Source organism: Ptychodera flava, chromosome 9, assembly GCF_041260155.1.
Source record: "Ptychodera flava strain L36383 chromosome 9, AS_Pfla_20210202, whole genome shotgun sequence".
In the NCBI taxonomy this organism is placed as follows: domain Eukaryota; kingdom Metazoa; phylum Hemichordata; class Enteropneusta; family Ptychoderidae; genus Ptychodera; species Ptychodera flava.
Window position 1 is genome coordinate 24,132,470 of NC_091936.1, and position 22,427 is coordinate 24,154,896.

At 41.7% G+C, this 22,427-nt stretch overlaps 1 protein-coding gene across 1 annotated transcript; it reads right to left on the minus strand.

Annotated features, from left to right (window-relative positions):
• Positions 1 to 1,022: 1,022 nt before the first annotated feature.
• On the minus strand, positions 1,023 to 22,202 carry LOC139140443 (kelch-like protein diablo). The gene is made up of 6 exons (XM_070709731.1): positions 22,063 to 22,202; positions 20,004 to 21,037; positions 16,658 to 17,023; positions 15,884 to 15,999; positions 6,286 to 6,395; positions 1,023 to 5,447 (listed from the first exon to the last, which is right to left on the minus strand). Exons 2-6 carry the CDS (start codon positions 20,965 to 20,967, stop codon positions 5,210 to 5,212), a joined length of 1,794 nt encoding a protein of 597 aa, XP_070565832.1. The 5' UTR covers positions 20,968 to 21,037; positions 22,063 to 22,202; the 3' UTR covers positions 1,023 to 5,209.
• Between the last annotated feature and the right edge of the window lie 225 nt (positions 22,203 to 22,427).

Genomic DNA, 22,427 nt, shown 5'->3' on the forward strand with positions numbered 1-22,427 from the left:
CAAGGTACAGGTACCTTCGATTGACTCTGTACAATCAGACATTGTTTCAAAATCTCTAGGACATCTTTGTGTACAGAAATTCAAGAAGAGCAATATTGCATTTCTTCTAGAAAAATAATTTGCCCATCTTATTTATCTAATTTCCTCTGTGTGAATTAGAAAATGATGGTTTGTTTTAGTTGACAGAAACTTTCTGAAACTTTCAAAGTTAGTTTGGACAATATCATTGTGAGTGAATATCAATAATAGCAGGCGTACTTAAAAGAAGTTTTTAGTAAAATGGGGATATGGCATGGGATAGTAACATCAATAATAAGGTTGATACAAATTCACATTATATTTGCATCTAAGGTAAGTGAAGTTATTAGAATATATACATCCAATGGTATAAAATCAAGGTATTTGGGCAATTTTGCATTGCTATGGTTATTATAGCAGAACAGAATGCTCTGATATAGCGCCCTCACAGTTGATAATGCTGAACCTAGTCACAATTACAAAGCCCAGTGACCTAAAAGACAACCAGCCAGTGTGTAAGGGTGTATTATGGAGGCTTTGAATTTTCTTCAGTAGAAATGATTTCATCATTCAAATTTTTACCATTTGAAATACCCTTTTTGCTGTTATACTAATTTGCTTATAGACACAATATACAACTGTTTACTGCTACTTATTTGACCTGTCAGACCTCGTACCCAACATGCACAGTGTGCAGAAAGTGAAAGTCTATTTGTCATTTGATATCCCAGTTCTCCTGCCGTCAGCAAACAGAGTTAAAGGGCTCCATGCATGGCCAGACAAATGGAACCTACTACTGCAGTGTTTTTTACTGAGATTTGGGGAGCTAGGAGAGTGGTTTGGGAATGCTGGCACCATTTCTGTTGCCCGCTGATGGCATTGCATTGACATTGCCATATGAAACCCCTCGTAACACACCAGGAAACTCCTTTTAAATTTTACCTAGCTACCTACCTTATCAAAAACCACTGCATTCCCACATTCATACACATCACAACACACAGTACAGTACGTAAACAACGTTTTATTTTCAAGTTATTTCCTCATGGTTACCTATTGATATGTAAAATTAAAAACCTTGGATACCACAACTATTTGTGAAATGTGATGATAAAATTCATCGAATGTGCTATAAAAGCTACCTAATTCTCTCCTTCATGAACATTTAAGAATTGCATGGACTCAACTGATTGCTTTTTATTGAAGGACCAAGAACTTATGGTAAAGAAGAGTTCTTTATCAAGAAACAAAATGGAATACATATGTACACTTTAAATTACTGTTTTTGAAATGAAAGTTCATGCTATAAAATCAATAATTTAGATAAGAAGCTGCATGAGAGAAATTAGAAACAATGTGCATTTGTTTAAAAACGAACCATAGGCACAACTAGCTTTGCATTTCAGATATCAACACAGTGATGTAAGGTGTTGCCATCACTGGTTATTAAACTATTGTACATTTCTTGAAGACTTCACAGAATTTTAGAAAATGTGAATGCCAAATTTTTGCAGGATTTCTTGGTAGAATTAATTTAACAAAGTTGCTGTCTTTCAACCTCACTGTGCGCAAATATTGCATTTCTCATGAAATTTTTGACATAATTCTATATCTCACAAACAAATAGACAGAATTGATTGACAAGGTGTACCCTCAACCCTGTGTTCTGACAGCTAGGATACCGTGAGGTGCAACGTTGACATAATTTCTTGTATCTGCCAGAAATATATGCTACACTGTAGGTAGCTTACAACTGCCATGGGAAGCAAAACACATTTGAGTTTGTTATGGCAGGGTTATTTGTCACCCTACTTGACATTTGTTTTCATGACAGATTTTGAGAAGGTGTTTCCCTTTTTAGGTCATTAAAAAACGCACATAGACCAGCCATCTTGTTGTGATCGAGTATAAAACCTGTATGCAAATAAGCACATCAACTCACTGGTTATTGCATGTCAGAACTATTGGTTAAGGTCACATGTTTTTGAATATACAAATCAAAATAAATTAACACAAATAACATGTTTTGTATTTTCTCGATGGGATTAACATAGTGATGACCTGCATAAATTACGACAATCTGAATACAGTGTGTGACCTTAGGCTGAGGTCAAATGTAATCCAGCTGTCACGTAAAATTTCAAACATCAATTTGACATGATTAAACATATGCATCAGTGTTGCCTCAGAAACCCTATACACATTCCATTTGTGAAAATGCAAATATCTATCTGAGATATCTGAGCGCAGGCAAGCTTGTGACTTATAAATTTTCAAAAATTACTGCTTATACCATTACCTGTGGATTGAGTTTCTAAAGCATGCTTCTATGTATAAATATTTTCATTCGTCACTTTAAACAAAAACACCTTAATGCACAGTACATCTCAACATAAAGTATAAACTATCTACACTCACAGATAAATAAAATACAGAAACACTGTTTTCAGAAAAAGTTGTTAAAGCAACCTCAATACCTTGAGACCCTTCTGATATGTCAAATCAAATATATTTCTAGGGTGGTATCATATTGATTTACATTTCATGAAGAATAATATGGGAAAGTTCAGTTTTACAAGTAAAATTAATTAAGTCACAGGAATTTTCCGTTATCAGTGTGCGTACTATTATGGAATGGAACAGCTGGGTTGGGGCAGTTAAGTCTATTGTATGTTAATATGGTAACCACTCTTGGTATGTTACAGATATCCCCTGTGTTGTCATTAAAATTGGAATGATTTCAGCTAAACTCACAGAGATACTTATTAGGATGGGGTGTTTACTGAACCTAGGCAGTTCCGGGACAGTAACTTCCTATATATAGGACTGTGTCCGATACCTTGTAGGTTCTAGGACAGTCACCCCCTGGACATAGGGCTGTGTGTCTCCTGAACCTTATAGGTTCTAGGACAGTCACCCCCTGGTGATGTACTTTCTCCAGACTACACTACTGTAACCCTAGTCCTAACCCTCACCCTGTCCAAGGTCAATTGCGCTGATACCAGTGAGCATATCTGATGACCTTGCTGAAAGCTTGTAAACTGATTATTTTTGCACACATTTGATGGAATGTTAAAGCAAATGCTGTCATGTTAAATATTAAAATTGTATCGCCCTCAGGTGCATAACCACTTATTGTAATTTACGAAGCCATTGGAACCCATTACAGTATCATTGCACAAATCATCTGTTGACATTTAAATCATCAATGATGACAGGAAAATGATTTTGTTGTTACCATATGAAAACTTATAACATTAGTCACAAAATGTACTAAGCATACAATATACAGTTTATCTAGATTCTCAGATCAACATGAAGGTCGAGTGATCTAAGTGACTGCAAAATGCATTAAAGTCCTTGTAAATGACATATTCTAGATGCTATACCAGACCAGCTGCTTGATACATAGTCATCTGACTGATCATGTCAGGACATTTCACCAGGGCTTATGTCTATTTGGTATTTATTGTTCTCAAGGACCTGTGTCATGGTCAATGCCAGGATCGTGCAAGCTTATCTGGTGGCACTCTAACCATTTGTCTCTGTACAGCTTCAATAGTAGTCACTGGTCTGCAGAGAAGTAGAATTGCATGTCCACTGATCTGGACAAGAAAGTAGTTTTTCTGAATTTTAGATCACTGGATTTGCTATCAAATTGACATTGTTGGATTCTGGTTTCCTTTATGCTAAATACTATAATAGTGACAGATGGTATGTGGATTAAATCTTAAAGTGCTCCTCTCATTTTAGCCTTCCACCCTTAATCCTTGCACTTGGATCAAGCTGCACCTATGGTATATGTGAAGGCTATACCAAAAGGGGGGAGGGGGTAAATGTGTTTGATATTCACAGTGAAATTGAAACTCAGTGATTGTCTTGACTTGAAAACTCAAACAGAGAACATTTCCAGCTACTAATCAAATACAGCTGTCTATCCATCCCGATAATTATTTCTAATATTTGCATATATGTCGACTATGTGACCTAACTGAAGCATTGTGAACATCTATATACTTGCAGTCCAATAACACTTTTCTTGACTGGATATTGTCATATCACAAGGTGACCATGCAGAAATTTATGTAAATTAAATTCAATTAAATTAACATGTATGATGTCAATCATGCCAAATAACGTTATGTCTTGCTGAATATGCAACAGAGATATCAACACAACAACATTTCTTTTGCCAAGTATGAAAATATCAAATATTTCACATGTTTGTTGTTGAAATCAAATGTGATTCAACTGAGACTGGACTTTGGATATTTAAGACTGGATTGGAAATACTGGCTGAAGTTCATCCTATGGGTGACACTTAAGAAAAATAAAGAAAATATTTCAGTTTAACTAGACAGGTTTTTTCAAAGTGTCTGCTTACAAGACTCTAAATGAAAAATGTTGACCCTTGAAAAGAATTGGTATCTACGGAAACATGCACACCATGCATTGATGAGACACAGACACTTATAAATCTGAAAAAGATAAAACAATGTATAAAAAGTTGAAATTCTGAAACTTTGCATTGAATACTTCAAGTATACACAAAAAGATCTCTTTCAGTACTGTCCAAATATATTGCAAAGTAATAAATATCGATAAAAGTCAGTGTGCACGACGGCAAATATGAAACTATTGCCTTCTTAGTAAGATTGCAGATTTTTATCAGTTTGATTATAAAATTTGATGGTGATACATTCATTAATTTTGCTTTGTATGTAAAAATATCTTTTTAAAATTTTTCATTTTTTTTGGTTAAGGCTTGAGTTCATTTTCTTCATGATATTGAAGGTGAGTGACATGACTGCAGTTGAAGGCATGCTGAAGGCATCTCTGAATTACACAAGATTGTCAAAAAAGAGGAATGTTGAAAATATGAAGACAAAAATCCAACCTGAACCAAACAATGGATAAATTGAATCTGTTTTTGAATTAAAACCCATTCCTAGTCTCAAGCAAAGGTGAAGCAAACATGATGAAATTTGAAACACACTGTGAAAAAAGACAGTTTCTTCAGAGTGCCACTTTCTCAACCCACATGTTCAGTTCAAGCTGGTTTACTGAATATAGATTCTATAAATACTACAATTCTAATTTTGGTTTTAAAAAAAGCATATCTTCAGTTGGAGGATTTTTTTGGAATGGAAGTATTTCTTCTTCTGGTCAATGGAATGTCAAACAGATCTCATCAACAGCAGCAACCGAATCTTCTACGACATGTCGCCATGCTTGTCGAGTCACTCCACTGGTCCCGAACACTGTCGTACACTTCCACTGTTCTCAGGTAGTCACTGCCATCATACCCGCCGATTGCATAGAGTTTCTGACCCAAGACGACCACGCCAACACCACTTCTCGGTTGCCGAGTGGGTGACACAAGACTCCATGAGTCTGTGGCAGGATCATAGACCTCCACACTGGCCAAACTTGAAGGAAAAGAAAAAGACAGAAATTAACCCTTTGAGCGCTAAAGTCAATTTTGGTCACCTTTATAAAATTTGCCCAAGTCAAATTTTTCATATTTTGCCAAAATGTTTGTGAAAAACTGTAGCCAATGAAATGTGATGTCTATTAGATCCAAAATTATCAAAAATTACAGAAAAATTCATAAAAATTGGTAAAATGTTGCACAGAAATTTCGGTGAGAAAAATTACAGCACTCAAAGGGATAAACCAAAGTGTCTAAAGAATCCATTGTTATCCATTCTGATTATTATCTCACTAATTTCCTACCATAACAACTACAACTTCAAATAACAACATTGGATGTTGACTTTCCTTTCATCACTTCAAAGTAACATTCTCCGCAGCTCTCAAATAGAAAGCAATGATGGCACATTCACAAAACTATACATAATTTGCATATTATTTTGCTGCAAAACTATTCATTTGTATGGTTATGAACATCTGAATCGATTGCTCAAATCACAGAGTTGTGACTACCCCTCAAAATCTCTTTGTGAAGAATATCCTGTGAACGTGACTGAAATTTATTATTTTTCAATATACTGTTTCGCAGTTTACTGAAACCTGCACAATACATATTGAAAATATTTTTTTTTTTGCAGAACTTTGGGCTAGGGATCTGGGAAACAGACATGAAACTAAAATATTTCTAGCATTTGTGACTATATTAGAATATTTACATGGACATTTTTAGTACAATGACATACAGACGAAATGATGGACAAATGCTGGTACATGTATTACCCACCAGTTTACCATTTTAAAAAGTAAATGCAGACAGGAAATGTCATGTCTTACCTCAAATCTTGTTCACATCCACCGACCACATAAATCTTTCCTTTCAAGACGGCGGCACCTAGCATGGATCGACGGGTCAACATGGGTGCTATTGTACTCCACTCTTTTGTCTGAAACAAGACACAATCCAGTCTAGGCTCATTAAAAAGTAATTTACAGCGATTTTAATTAACCTGGAACTGTCATCTGATATTTATAATTTTGTCTTAAATACCAGACATGGATGAATACACATAATTATGAGAAGCTTTGAAAAAATCTTCACAAACAGCTTCACTAGCTTTTGCAAAGACAAAAACACAGACCATATAGAAACTTCAAACCTTACTGATCATATGCAAATCTACTCTCACAGAACTGGAAAACAGGTACTGTTGAAACTATGATTTACACACTTGAAATTCTCTTTCTGAACAACCTGTACACTTGCAGTGCACACGTACTGCATGCACCTGGCACTGTCAAATTCCACATCAAAATTATGCCCCCCCAAATTTTCACTGAATCTCAGCATTTCCTAAAACAACTGTCAGGTACATCTGCTCTTATAAAGGTCAACACACTCATTACAAACAGCTATGCTAGGTCTGCTAGGTGCTTGTTTGATATGCAAGTGACAGAGATCTGTGTGTGTACCCTGTTTTCATTCAAGGGCATGTTTGAAATTCACAATGATTTCTTTTGTCTTACACAGAAATGAATAACAATCGCCATTGTTCTTCCATTGTGTTTCTTCATACATACATGTGAATTGTGACCTACAACAAGTCTACACTTCAACAGTCAGTTTGCTGACATAAGATTTTCAGACCATGATTTCCTTTTAAATTGAGAGAAAAAAACTCAATCTCTATTTGAACTTCCGACAGAATGCTAGATATTAACCCTTTTCCTGCCAAGTCGGTGAAAATCCGCTTGAAATTCGGTGTAGCTAGAATCTGAGCAGCCACGGCCGTTATCCTGCCAAGGCGGTGGAAATCGGGCTACTTTTTGGTACCCCCTTTCCTGCCTAGTCGACGGAACTACGTGTAGCAAACCCTTGCTCGCGCTAGGGGTCGTTCGAGGACAGGTTTTGGGCGAGGAACGGCGTTTGCTCTCGAAATGGGTTCACAGAGAGTCCAACGACAGGGAAAGGTGCGGAAGCTACCCAGCCAGTCCCCCACCCGGTGGGGGACTGGTTTTTTTTTTGGGGACGAGTAGCGTACTTGGCAGGTTAGCACGTTGACGTATTCTAGCGGAGTTTGGGGTAACTTGGCTCTGAGGCACTACATAGATTGCGGCCGAAATTGACCGTCTCGGCAACGCTAATCTGTAAGGCAACCGCCTAAGACCGCCTCAGCTGGCGGTGCAATTTTTTGCCAATGGTGCGAGACGAAAATCACGGACTTGGTCCTGATTGACGGGAAGTGCGGACGGATTTGACGGACTCGGCTTTCTCTAAGGCAACCGCCTAAGACCGCCTCAGCTGGCGGTGCAATTTTTTGCCAATGGTGCGAGACGAAAATCACGGACTTGGTCCTGATTGACGGGAAGTGCGGACGGATTTGACGGACTCGGCTTGATTAGTCCCTGACATGGAACTGATCCGAACGGACTTGAGCGACATTTGTGAAGGGTAACCACCGCTTTTAACCGACTTGTTACCTTCTCGAAAAGACTACCCACTCAGATGTCGGACGTTGTCGGCTGCACTTGGCTCTAGACGTTCAAGCCGTGCAACGAAACACACCGCCTCAGCCTTGCCATTCAGGAACATGGCCTCAAAATTTGATACCATTGTTCACCGACTTGGCGGCTGCGGTTAGGTGCGTGAACCGTTGTTCACCGACTTGTTACGCCTATGTTGTCCCTGTGAAGTTCGGCTAACGGCCGAGTCTAACGGGAGTTGGCAGACCTGTGTTTGGTTTATACCGTAGTATGACCGACTCAGGTAGAGGTACCTGTCGGTATATTCCGAGTTTTACGCACTCGGGCGTCAATGACGGGTCGTCATCACCGCTGATGACGTAGACGTGCTGGCCACGTTATTTGAAGGAGCCATGTTTGCCCAACGGACGAGGCCGAGACAGCCGTTGACAATTTTGGCATCCTTCATCTTTGACCGCCTTAGTTGGGTAAGCCGCTCGGCAGGCGACGGTTATGACCTAAACAAGCCGCTGAAGCACTGTTCGTTGCCGTACAAGAACGAGACGGCCAGTCCATTACTGCTTAATGGGCAATCTGTCGGGTTGGCTTGTCACCGACTTGGATGACAATACGCCCTGCGCAGGCGTACTTAGAAGGGACATGAGGTTAAAGATACGGGTTTCCCACCCGTACTAAACATGGGCTTGGGCCAACGTCCTTGGGTGGCAGGTGCGCATGCCACGTACCAGCTGGACGGAATGTCAAGTTGAGATGCTAATGACATTGACTATGTTATGCTAAGTGCTCGAGGGATTTGCATCGCAAATGAGTATTATTAGCATATCAAATGGTGCGGACAGGCAATTTACATGACGGGTAGGAATGTCAGCGCCGGTTGGTGGACTGATTGCCGTAGGTCCATTATAATAACAGGTGGATGCATATATTAACACCCCTGCGTCCAATCATGTCCAGGGCTTTGTTTCCCTGTGGCTTTAAAAGGGAGGGACCTGCTAGTCTGTCGACACTGTTCCAGACATGAGCTTGACGGACCGCAAAAGTTTTCTGAAGGCGAGCAGACGACTGAAGCTCAAAGATGCAGAGTCTCCGGGCGGTAGTGGTAGCGATCGTTGTGATGTCCCTAGTAAACGTTCTAAGAAGTCGGGCAAGAAACGCTCCCGTAAGGCGAAGCCATCTCCGGCTGAAAAGACCAGTGGTAAGCGTAAACGTAAGACCGATCGTTCTGCCGATGAGGATGATGACGGGTCACCGGTTGCCAGTGGTTCTCACCCGGCTGCTCCGGGAGAGACTACTTCACCTGCAGAGACTACATCTGCTCTTGTGGGAGATACTTCACCTGCACAGACTACGTCTGCTGCTGCTAGTGAGACAGTGAGTAATGAGACGGCTGATGCCATTGGTTCTCCCCCGGCTGCTCCGGGAGAGACACCACCTGTTGCTACTATGAGCCCTCATCCTGCGTCAGGAGAGGTTCCTGTGCCCAGTGCGAAAGAGCTTGAGTCCTCGTCATCAGCAGAGGCTGCCGAGCCCGCTACTGCCATAGTTTCGTGTGCTGCGATGTCCCCGCCGAAAAAGATAGTGCGGAGGGTTCGTTATCAGGATAGCCCACCTGATTTTGAGCCAGATATGATCCTTGATGCCGCTACGGGCGAGTTCAGGCCCAGACGCCCAGACGACGGTGATATCACCGCTGAGTCCGACTCGGAGGTTGACGAGGATGCGGCAGAGGACGATGACTTTTATGACAGGCAGTATGTAGGTGAGGCAAGCTCTGACGACGATGATGACGTTGCTGCTGTGTTGGCGGAGGACGACACACCTCCTGTCTGGCGTATGTCGGAGACTACGATGCTAATATATTTGAGGAGACCGATTTTGACCATGAGAGAGGACCGACTTTCACCTTGCCCAGCCACGCCCGTGAGCTCGATTACTTTTTAAGTTTATTCCAGCTACACTGATCAGATTGGCCAAGGACGAGACTAATAAATACGCCAAATTCCACCAGCGACATATCGCTAGGAAAATAGATAAATACTGGCGTAACGCTGACTACCGAGAGGTGCAGGCGTTCATTGGGTCTTAGTCTGTATGGGTATCGACCGTAAATCATCAGTGGAGGATTATTGGTCTAGCGATCCCTTTCTGAGAAACCAGGGTATTTCTACTGTGATTACCCGCAGTCGCTTTCAGCAGCTTATGCGATACTTTCATCTGGCAGACCCAGAGAACGATCCACGTCGTGATCCTGATGAGGCACGCCGCCGACGTCGGTGTCAGGAGGATCCCCTGTATAAAATCAATCCATGGATGGAGCCCATAGTTGACCGGTGCGTAAATAATTATAAGATGGGTAGAGAGATCTCCATCGACGAGGGCATGGTGCGATTTAAGGGCCGTTCTAAATTTAAGCAGAGATTACCGCATAAGCCTGATCGAGACGGTTTCAAGATATGGCAGCTGTGCGACTCCACCACTGCATACATAGCTAACTTTGCACCGTACCTAGGTGTGAAATATCGGGATCGGACTGATGGGAGACGGCAGGAGCGAGGTGTGGTGAAAAGAATTACGATGGAGCTGGTCCAGCCATTCTGTGGATATAATCACAGCCTATTCTGTGATAGCCTGTTTAGCACGGTCGTTACTGCTAGAGAGCTGATGGAGACCGGGATCTACATGGTCGGGAGTTTCAACCGCCGTAATCGTCGCACCATGCCCCCTCAATTAATTCCGCCGGGTAAGAGGAAGCGCCTTCCTCTGTCTGTTGGGGATATGAAAGCCACGACCAGAACGGACTCTCGTCTTAACATCACTGCTTATCAGGATAGTAACGCTCAGGTGCTGATCTTGAATACGGTCTATCCACCCTTGGAGTGCGTGCCAGTGGGGGAGGGAGACGAGCGGCGACAAGTGCCTCTGTCGCTGTATAATTATCGCCGGTACATGGGAGGCGTCGACCGAGCCAACCAGAAGCGCAAGTACTTTCACACTGGGCGCAAGAACCACAGATGGTGGACATATCTGGCATGTTACCTGATTGATGTTGCCCTGGTAAATGCATATATATGCTTCAAGCATGTACACCCTGATAGTAAGCTGACCCATAAGATGTTTCATCTGCGTGTCGGGAAACAACTCATTGGCGGTTATTGTGGGCGATCGCAGCCCAGTGTGAGAGAGGTCGAGGCCACTGTTTCTCTTGCCTCGTACATCAATCCACAAAATCAGCCGATGCACGTTGTCAGCCGTTTGGAGGGGCGGCAGAAATGCTGTAAAGTATGTAGCAGAGAGGGTAAGACCACTGCGAGCGGACGACTGTCTGAGACGTCCAAAGGATGTAGTCTGTGCGGGGTTCATCTTCACGAGGGCGAGTGTTTTGCGGCTTTTCATCATCGCATGATGCTACGAGGTAAGAGGAGCATTGGCGTGCAGACCTCTACTCACACAGCCCCGACGACACCCATCAGCAAGAGAACCCGACGTAAATAACGGACAGGGGACAGCTTCGCCTAACAGTGGCTTGACTGTATTCTGAACACGGACCATGATCACATTTTGAGCACGGTTGTGCCGTTTGTTTGTGCTTTACGATCCCGCTGATTGTAAATTGAAACACGGATTATTTTGTACAATCCCCCGATTGTAATCTTTGTAACACGGACCATGCACTCGGACGTCGAGACAGACTCTGAGATTTATTATTCGGCATAATGTAAATTATTCCCGAATAAAATACTATCTATGGATCGCATATTTTCGTTTGTTTTGTTTAGACGGATTATTTTGTACAATTCCCCCTATTATAATTTTTGAAACACGGATCTTGCCACCCCGATTGTAATTTTTGAAACACGGACCATGCACTCGGACGTCGAGACAGACTCCGAGATTTATTGTTCGGCATAATGTAAATTATTCCCGAATAAAATACTATCTATGATCGCATATTTTCGTTTGTTTTGTTTTTACCCCCACTTTCGTTTTTGGCAGATCCGTAAGGACGCTATAGTAATGGATGAACGTGCGTTGTATCACGTGGGAGGGGCACAGCCCAACGGAGGCTGTGCTCGTGCGACGTAGACGTTGTACCAACCATCTGTCGTTGGGGTTAGTGCATAGAGCAGTTGCACTGTCCAGAGCTAAGGTGGTACAAAACTGCACCTTAGTAACAACTGCACAACTAACCTGTTAGGAAACGGTAACACTAACGAGCTAAGTGTTCACTGAACTGGCCAAACTACGTACACGCCTTCCTTCAATGGCGGAACTATGTCGTTGACACTACGTCAAAGCAGACTGCAATGTGCGACTCTTCCAAGTCGTTCAAAGTACGTGGCCAAGTGACACAACCCAGGGGAAACAGGACAGGTTTGAGGGTGCTCCCGCACCCATAGCACTAACCCCTGGGTCTTCTACTAACCCACGAGAGAGGTGACGTTTCCCGGTGTGGCCGTGCGTGCCGGCGAACGAGCTTTACTTCCGCGAAAGTAAGCTAGAAAAGGGCATAAAAGTGCACGTCCCCCGGGGCAAACAACGCCCGTGACCTCGTCATTTTCTGGACACAACCTCATCAGCGGTTGCCCCTCTATACGGGCATGCAAAAATTTTTGAAGTCTAACACGTATATGGTCGGTAATCGTACCCCGAAAATGCGGTATTTTCCCGCCAAATGCCTGGCAGGAAAGCGTGCAGGAGAGCCTATCTTCTGTAGACACGGAAAAGGGGGCCGGTTTTGACCGACTTGGCAGGATAACGGACAGGGGCGCTCGGCAGGAAAAGGGTTAAAAAAACACTTTTTACTATCAGGAAGTACAAAATGGTACCACACCCTGTGTTCATACTCTGATATTTATGTAAATGTTGATAAAAACAAAAAGGAGAACTTCCAATTTCCTTTTGGTTTAGAAAATGATTGCACTATCCCATAGAACAAGAAATAACAGGCACAACTTTCCTCAGATTTGTTATCAAGAGATTTCCTTTGCAAAGACCAGACCATTGAGAGACTGTTTGAATAATATATCTATGGAGCTTTCACAAATCAATCTGTCAAGCTGTAAACAAATTTTTTAGGAGGAAATTAGGTCGCCAATTTCTTTTATTGCTGCTAAGTGCTGCTCTTCAAAAGTTCATGAGAAATCGATTATGTGAAACTAATGGGATTAAAACTGTTCAGTAAAAGTTCTTTTCTGTGAGAGTTTGACCTGTTTTGACCCACGGGGACCGAAGACAGTCGGGACACTTCAGATAACCTTCCATTCTGGTCTGTTGTCACGGTAGGTGAAATCATTTAAAATAATGTTCACTTCATATCTCTGGTCACTCACACCAACAACTTTTCCTTCTTGTGGTATACAGTGTAAGTTCTGTAAAAACGTAAATGGGTGGTTCGCGATGCGCTCAGAGAAAATGAATTTGAATGTGGCACAAGTATTTTGCAGATACAAAGAGAGTGGAGCTAAGCTATTGGAATGCTTGAATGGCAGCAATCAAGTCACCTAAAAGCAACCGTTTGTCTTTTTTTATACCTTGGAATCCCATTATTTTGAATTGAATGACATGCAATTTTGTAGTACCACATATCCATGTAGACTTTAAAAAAAAAATAATTCAGTGGTTTATATTTCAGAGAGTGCTAGTCTTTTAGCGAGTGCAAGATCAGTCAAGCATTTACAGGTTATCTGATCACAGAGAGGACCTTATGGAGCATGTCAAGACTTGCATCAACAAATTTTGAATATTCACAAAGTGTTCTCTTATCATCAGGTGAAAGGTTATTCCAGTACAGTGAAATAATTCACTGATGTCTCAGAGTTCCAACTCACTGCATTTGATCCCCTAGGCAACTCATCTTTTCTAAACAACACCTTATTTTAGGACTACCAATGCCATATCAAGTGTTGTAGATTGTGTGGAATGATAACTGAATGTCACGGCAATATCTAAAGTGCATAAAAATAAAATTTTGCAAATTCCGAAGAGATGTGTATAAGGAAGGAGAACTATGATGAATTTACATAGTCTATCGATTCCTGATGACAGAATAAAGATAATAGAAAAATCACATCATGATTTATGGTCTGTTTAATCAAAAGTATTCCAGAGAGGCATCGTAAAATTTGATGAATCTGGCTTGCAGTTGAAAAGCATATGAAAGAATACTTATTGTGGATTTGCAGTTTTGATGATGGCTGTGATAAAACACTGAATGCAGAATGGAGTACTTTTGTGAATATCAGATAACAGAGTGATATACATTTCGCCGTATTTCCTTGCTGCACAGCTAAATATTAATGAAAGAGTAACAGGTCCTATTTCCCGTATATGCTGCCCTTACAATTATAATATTTTGGGAAGAATTTCACATGGGAATTCCAAAAATACGTAAGCGATAACAGCCATATGCAAAATTACGTAAAAACACAGTCAACAGCAAAACGATCTTCAACTCGTCATTTCATAAAAATAAGAGGGAAACTCAAAAAAATAAAACCATAGAGTTTTAGCTACCCTTCATGATATATGTCACACCAAATATTATAAAAAATAACAGCGAAATGAAAAAGTTAAACCAACGGTTTTTTTCAGATGTATTTTTCATTTTACGATGTGTCTAATCAGCTCGATTTCCCATAGAAAACAATGGCGTTTAATGTACTGAACAGACCGTACAACTCTCGCTCGTTCAAATTTCTCAATTCTGAACCAATGATAGTGAAAAATGGCACAGTGTTTCTTTGATTTATATACAAAATTCCTGTCGTTTTAGTTTTTTGAATTTCTCGAGGAAACATGTTTTAGTCGCATTTAATTTTTTCGATCGCTGAATTTTTGCTCTTGCCCTCAATCAAATGGCGATCTGACGGCGTTTGCATATGCAGAATCTAGGTCTAATATTGACGCATTTTAATCGGTTAGCGTCTCTTAAATTGTACAAACCAAATACCTGTCAGGTTGTTGTAATTTACACCAAATTTTGGCGAATATCAACTATGAAAATTCCAGTTAACTGCAAAAATAACACAGAACAGAGGCGAACGGGCGTAGAGTCTCCACTGTAATCGTGCAGTGAACGTTATCGATCGATATTCTTTTGTCCGAAATTGTTACATTGTTGTTTCACTCACTCGCGTGTAGTTCCCCGTTCACAATGGTCTCACTCACTCGCGTGTAGTTCCCCGTTCACAATGGGGCCAAACTACGCCGAAGTGCGACAAAATGTGCTGAAACGTACGTAAAACTATCACCAAAACTGAAAAAAGTGTCGTTGATTTACTTTCAGTACAGGAAACCAACGGATACCTTGATGTTAAAGTGTATAAGTCAATATACGGGTAATTGTGGAAATGTTTATGACGTGACCTCAACACACGAGCGCCCAGCACGAGCGGCACCCAAACAGATTTTCGATCGATAATCTATTGAAAATAAATTGATACAATGTTCGCCGTTGTCAATAGCAACCGGCTGAAAGCGCTGTTCCATAGAAATAATGCTTCGCGGAATACTGTACACTGAGGCATACTTTTGGGCCGTAGTGAATGATGATGATATCATTTGCCGCTTTGTACAGATTCAAATGATACCTAAAAGCCTAAGTAAATGCAAGTGACCTTGACCTAAACCCTACAGCTTGCCAAACAGGTTATTTTCACTGCATGACTGTAAAGTAAAATCTGAGGCAGAAATTTCAGACAAATTGCAGTACGAACTAAAAAGAGCATCCCTCATGTGAAGCTATCTCATGTGAAGCTATCTCTTTGGAAATGACTGTTTTTGTAATAACACTAACACTGGGGCAGAGAATCAAAGCATGTGTATTCATCTGAGAAATTTGGCCACAGACTCTCAGAGAAACATGGATATGGTATGGGTTTGATTCAGACAAGCTCTGACATTATAGAACTGGCCTTTTCTACAAGGTGATGCCACTATAAACGTCACTCACCTTGGGATTGTACCTTTCGACTGAGCTGAGATCGCTGGCCCCGTCATAGCCACCAAGAACGTAAATAAGTCCACCAAGGACAACTGAGCCAGCCATACTACGAGGACAGGTCATGTCTGGTTAAGATATAACAATACGCAAGTTTTTAATGAGACTTACTCACAGCAATCTGACTGATGACATGTCATTTGAAAACACTGTTGTGCATATATGTACTGTTGCACATCTGACAGCAGAACATCAGAACTGAGCCTTCTTTCATTAACTTTCTGACCTTTTTTCTAACAGTAATTTTCGCCTACATTTGACATGTGCTTGACATCTTTTTACTTTTGATGAATGTAATTACAAAAATATCTTGGTGATATTTAGAAATGTGTGAGATACAACTACTTCCAGTGAGCGCATAAGTATTATTTTACTGTAGGTACACATACACTGTACTCTTCAATCACAAATTTTAGAGGATATTAAAAGACATTGAATTGTGCAATGTAACAATAAAGCAAACGATTAATTTTTTTCAACAGAGATATAAATACCGGTACTATTTATATTACACAATTATAATGTTGTTAAAAATCTAATTTATAAAGCATTCATTGTTCAGACGTTAGTACAACTTTACTTTGATTCAAGTCAACATTGAATATTCTGTTTAGGTCTAGTCATTTTCGAAGAGTATTTTTTTCAGAATAAAATATTGCTCACCGATGACTAGTTATAGTATTGTGTTGGAAAGTGTTCAAACACTGTTATGGTGGCAGCACTTACCTGGTATTGGGGTCCAGTCATTTGAGTTGGGATTATACCGTTCAGCGGTGCTAATACTTGTCATGCCATCATAGCCACCGAACGCATACAGGTGATTCTGCATCGTCACAACAGCAACGCTACTGCGGTTGGCATTCAAGGGCGCCACCATTCTCCACGAGTCGGTCTGTGGATCGAAACACTCGACGCAGTTCAAGGCATTCAGCCCATCAGACCCACCAACGGCATACAGGAAGTTTTGCAGCATGGCGACGCCGACTCCGCGACGGGAGCTCCTCATCGGAGCCACAGGTGTCCAGCAATCTTGTACAGAGTTGTATCGTTCGACACTGCTGATTGTACATCTGCCCGGGGTGGTCTCTCCTCCTGCGTGAGATGGGAAAATAACACTCCAAGAATGAGAGACATTTTCTAAGACACGGGGCTGACTCCAAATGATGTCACAGTTCAATCATTTTTATGCAAAATTTCTACCACAATTTTTTGAAAATTCGTGAAAATCCAACGCATGCACTGCTGTATCTATGATTACAAACTGACGGTCACAAGCAGCACTATTGTTTAGAAATGCACAGAATATTCACCACCACTGTGAAATGGTAGAGTGTTGCAGATTACTTTCATAATGTATAATAAGTGTATTCTTTCACCAGTCAAAATCTTGCAACAGCAATACATGTCAATATTGCTCAATTAACCCTTTTGCCATCAGATTTTGGTATGTTCCTATTGTTTCATCACAGTCAGCGGATGCTTATACAGGGGAAACAGGGTGAAGGTTGAAGGTAGAATGCACCTCAAGGACAGATATTCATTCTAAAATTTTTCAAATATTTTTCTGGTCTACAGCTTGTGAGGGTTCATTTTAACCCTTTTCCTGCCAAGTCGGTGAAAATCCGCTTGAAATTCGGTGTAGCCAGAATCTAAGCACTGGTGACCGTTATTCTACCAACCCGGTGGAAATCGGGCCCTTTTTGGGTACCCCCTTTCCTGCCAAGTCGACGGCACTACGCTTTGCTATCCCCTGTGCGTTTAGGGGTCATCTGAGGAGAGGTTTTCTGACAAGGAACGCCTTTTCCCCTCGAAATGGGTTCGCAGGGAGTCGATAGACAGGGAAAGGTGCAGAAACCTGTCCGCCATGCAGTCCCCCACACCCGAGGGGGGCTGGGTTTTTTTTACCTCTTTTTAGCGGACTTGGCAGGATAGCATGGTGACATTTTCTGGCGGAGTTGGACGTACTTGGCTGCTTGGCACTATACAGATTGCTGCCGAACTTGACCAACTCGGCAATGCTAATCTAGAAGGCTACCTCTTGCAAACGACTTGGCAGATGGTGCCGATGGTGCGAGACGAAAGTCACTTTTTCAGTTGTGCGTGACTGAAAATGAGAACGTATTTTTGACGGGACGGCTCATCTTGTTCCTCCGATGGAACGGATATCAACGACAAGGAAATACCATTAACAAACTGGTGTCCGACGTACTAAGCTCGGCTTCAGCTCTGCAAGTTCAAGCCAGGCAACGTCCTTCACCGCCTTGGCCGTGCCATTCAATGGACGTAGCTTTGGATTTTTTATTTATTCCATCGTCCGAAGTATTGGCTCTGGTTTGCAGGCAAACGTATCCTCTTGCCGACGCATTGGTAACTACGTACGCTGTTTGCGTACAGAGAATTCAAAAGGGGACATAAGGTCAATGCTACGGGGATACCGCCTGCACTTAGCAGGGACTGCTTTTGTTATACAAACCAGCTAGCAGTACAATATGGCTGCCAGGCATGTGGACACGTCGATGGCTAGAACAATGGAAGCATATTGGGTTGCACCCGTGCATCCCAAAAGTGAACTGAAGACTTGGGTGTAGTGACTGGTTATCACTGGTTAGCTGCAGCCCAAGCCATGTCGGTACAAACCCATACCTGACTGAGGACCACTCGATTAAGTCAGTAATGAACGGTAACACTCGTAAACCAACTCCCAACTGAGCTGGCTAAACTACGTGGAGCTGTGCTTCAATGGCTCAGCCATGTCGTTAATACAACGGCAAAAACGTAGTTTTTGTGCTACACTGCCAAGTCGTTGAAGGTACGTATTCAATTGACCCTACCCTGGGGAAACAGGACAGGTTTGCCGGTGCTGCTGCACCCCTAGCACGACCCTCAGGGTCTCTGACTAACAGACGAGTGAGGTGATGTTTGTGCCTAGCGGACGTGCGTAATACTGAAGGAGTTTATTTCCGAAAAAATAAACATGAAACGGCAATAAAATGACGCACTCCCAGGGGCAAACAAAGCCGGTGACCTCAATTTTTTTCTGCAGTAACCCTTGAGCTCCTTCCCCTGTCTACGGGCATGTAGAAATTATCGAAGTCTAACACGTATAAGTACGGCTAAAACTACCCTGAAAATGGGCGATTTCTGCCAAAATGCCTGGCAGGATGGCGTGCAGGAGAGCCAATCTTTTGCAGGCACATATTATGGGGCGGTTTTCAACTGACTTGGCAGGATAACGGACAAGGACGCTCGGCAGGAAAAGGGCTAAAGCTGTTTGAGTGAGAAAAATTTTCACCATCCTAGTTTTTTGAAAGTCAAAGTATGCACTTAGTATTTTTCTTTATAGAGTTAACACTGGCAAGGAAGCCATTTTGACTTCCAAGTATCGGCAAATGTTAGGTAATTTGTTTTCCCTACTTTCTAGTTCCAAACTCTGCATGGCAGCCACTGATTATTGTTCTTCGGTCGACTGCTGATGGTGCAGCGATCAGTTTACACCAGCCGATCGCTAACACTGTGTTTTACGGTGATAGGTCGTTTTCTGTTTGTGCTCCGCGGCTGTGGAACAGGCTGCCATCGAAACTCCGATGTGTTGATAATTTTAACGTTTTTAAGTCTCATTTAAAAACTTACCTTTTTAAAGAGAGTTACTTGTGTGATTTTTAACCATTTTCCATTGCTCTATTTTTATAACTGAAATGTAATGCACCTTGAGATGTCTTTTACATGGAAGGCGTTTTTAAAGCAATAAATATTATTATTATTATTATTATTGATTTGGTAAGAAAACGGTTGAAAGTTTAATTGTGGAAAGTTTGAGCCCAATAAGTTTAAGTCTTTCACTTCGAGGTGCATACTACCTTAAAGCAATGCATACAGAAATTAACAGTTGGAAAACATCACTGGTTTCAAGGTTAATCAACAATCACTATGACAATCAAGGTACCATCATTTCTGAAAGCATAAAATTTTATGTGTGAATGGCTGAAGGCTACATAACTGTAATCTGTTATTTCACTCAGCCAATGTTGAATGAATTTTATAAAAAAAATTGTTGATGATAAGATCAACATACCAGCTGCATAGATATACTTTGATTGGCAGAATGAATCCCGCGGAAGCGTTCTTACATTCAACTCTCCCTGTAATTGTGGATGGAACTGCTGGGCATGATAACGCTTAGCTTCATTATAGAATTTAAGGCAGTCTTTGTTTGATGTCAGCAGATTATCATTGACAACCTCCGTTGTCAGAAACTCCCAAGAGGTCAATGGAAGCCGTACATGCTCTAAAATGGAGGGCAAATTTTGTAAGCGATTGTCTAGGTCGTGTTTGATCCATGTGACGACTGCCCGATAGACCACCTCTTCGCTTTTCACATTCAGGGTGTCCCGGGCAATTAAATCAATAAGGTCTTCCAGGCCCAGGTGGAGGAATTCCTCATTTTGTGACACTTTGGAGAAATTTTGTTGAGTGTACACATCGGCCGTTGAATGGAGATCAAAGCAGCTGTGGTGCTCGGCAAACTGACGTATCCCGAGGCAGTTCGTTGGGTCAAGCTGAGATTTTAGGAATTCGCAGCATGCGTCCTGAACCGTCTGAAGTTGTAACAAACTTGCAGCCTTCAACAGCGCTTGCACATTGGCCTCAGTCACTGCGACATTAGCTGTATAGGCAAAATTAACAATGGCGTCTACTGCGTGCGGCTCAAGATCCTGAAGAGTAATGACGTCCTCGGTGCGCTCCCGGACCTCACTCGTGAACATTGCATTGAAATACGGACTGCAAGCGGCAAGAACTAGGCGATGAGCCGCGATGAGCTTCCCCTGCACAGATAGAGTCACGTCGCAAAGACTGCCGTTCTCTCGAAGATTGTGCATGATTGACAGCATGCTGACAGCATGCTGCTGCAGATGGGCCAACCTCTCAAGGCCCGTGTCACTGCTGCTGACGCACTCATCCTGGACATTAAGTCTCTTGCTGGTACCACCATTTCCAAGCAGGTCATCCATAATGCCACCACCTTCAACCGGTTCCATTCTTTCCCACAAATAGGCACTATCCAGACAGAATGCAATCTATTGAAAGGGGTGGCTGGTATATCACCACCTGCAAAAAAAAAAATCATGCCAGATTTTAATTTACATTTTTAACAACATTTGATGATCAAAATTTTTTCAAAATTGTTTGCGACAAAAATGAAAACAAAAAGCCTATAAATATAGTTCCATGCAAGTACAGATTTCAAGTTCAGTAAGTGTGTAATCCCAATGGCGGCGATAGGATGGTCACAGCACTTGAATGACAAACATGAAAGGAAGGGAAATAAATAGTGTTGATGGTTTATCATGAAAAGGAATATGCAAATAAAAAGAGAAGATATTTTGCCAGATATTATAACAAAATTGATGGAAAGATTAAACATGAAACATGAAACACAGCATATTATTTGGGGAACTGTGTTCAAACTGTGTTGTTGAGGACTCATAAAACTGAACATAAATAAAAGATAAAAACGAAATATTGAAACTGTTGAAAATATGATAATATACTACATTCACATATATATATGCTTTAATACACACACTGATCTTAGGTTTTTTCTACAGTAGTGATATAATACAAAAGCTTTATTTTTTATAGCATTAACCATGCATACATGCTTTCCATAAAAGCCCGTATTGTGATACACGAAAGGGGACGTGCGGTTTGTAGCATACTGATTACTATAAATGTGGTAGAGCCTCTAGAGGTGATGAATTTATTATCAAGGACAGCACAGTAGGTGTCAGTAAGTAAGATTGGCTCACGTGTGTAAAGAAATTCTAGAGATTTTGCACATGAAAACCACAGCGACCACACACGCCACTTTGTGCTACCGAGAAACGCCTCGCCCATGAAATGCACACTTCACACCTCCACCACGGTCGCGGCTGACTATGCATGGTTGCATGTGTACCACACATCGGTACCAGTACCTGTACCCGGTCCGGACAACCGCGTACCGGCCCGTGAGCAAGTGTATTAAATGGCCAGAGTAGTGCAATGATTCGTACGCCGTTGTCGGACAAGATCGGGGAGCCGCCGACACTTAGACTGAAAGCACCGGGAAAATAAATGTAACGATGACGTACCTTTTCAGACCATTACACATTCGGATATGGAACACTTGACAAAGACATCTGTACTCCACAAAGGTGTAGGAATGAAAACGAAAGCGGATCACCGACTAGCATGGCACCGGCACAATATATTCAAGCAGGATGCAGCGCATGCGGACAAGTGTCACGGCGGGCTAGTCACGTGACGTTGCCTTGTTCCCTGTACCTGTTTGAGTATCAAATATACACAACTTTTTTCCGCCAAGTTTATGGTGATATTACCATATTTTCCTGTGTCGAAATATTCATTTATTTATCATCTTTGGTAATGTTAGAAACAAAAGGTTCCAACATCTACATCGCATATCGCTGTCAGTTGGAAAATCAGTTGGAAATCT

What these genes read in the sequence shown, in the direction of transcription:
- LOC139140443 (XM_070709731.1), bottom strand. Translation starts at nt 20,967, where the DNA reads ATGGAACCGGTTGAAGGTGGTGGCATTATGGATGACCTGCTTGGAAAT. An exon ending in AAAGTATATCTATGCAGCTG is followed by an intron (nt 17,024 to 20,003) that starts GTATGTTGATCT and finishes CATCTCACGCAG; the next exon opens with GAGGAGAGACCACCCCGGGC. An exon ending in TGACTGGACCCCAATACCAG is followed by an intron (nt 16,000 to 16,657) that starts GTAAGTGCTGCC and finishes TATCTTAACCAG; the next exon opens with ACATGACCTGTCCTCGTAGT.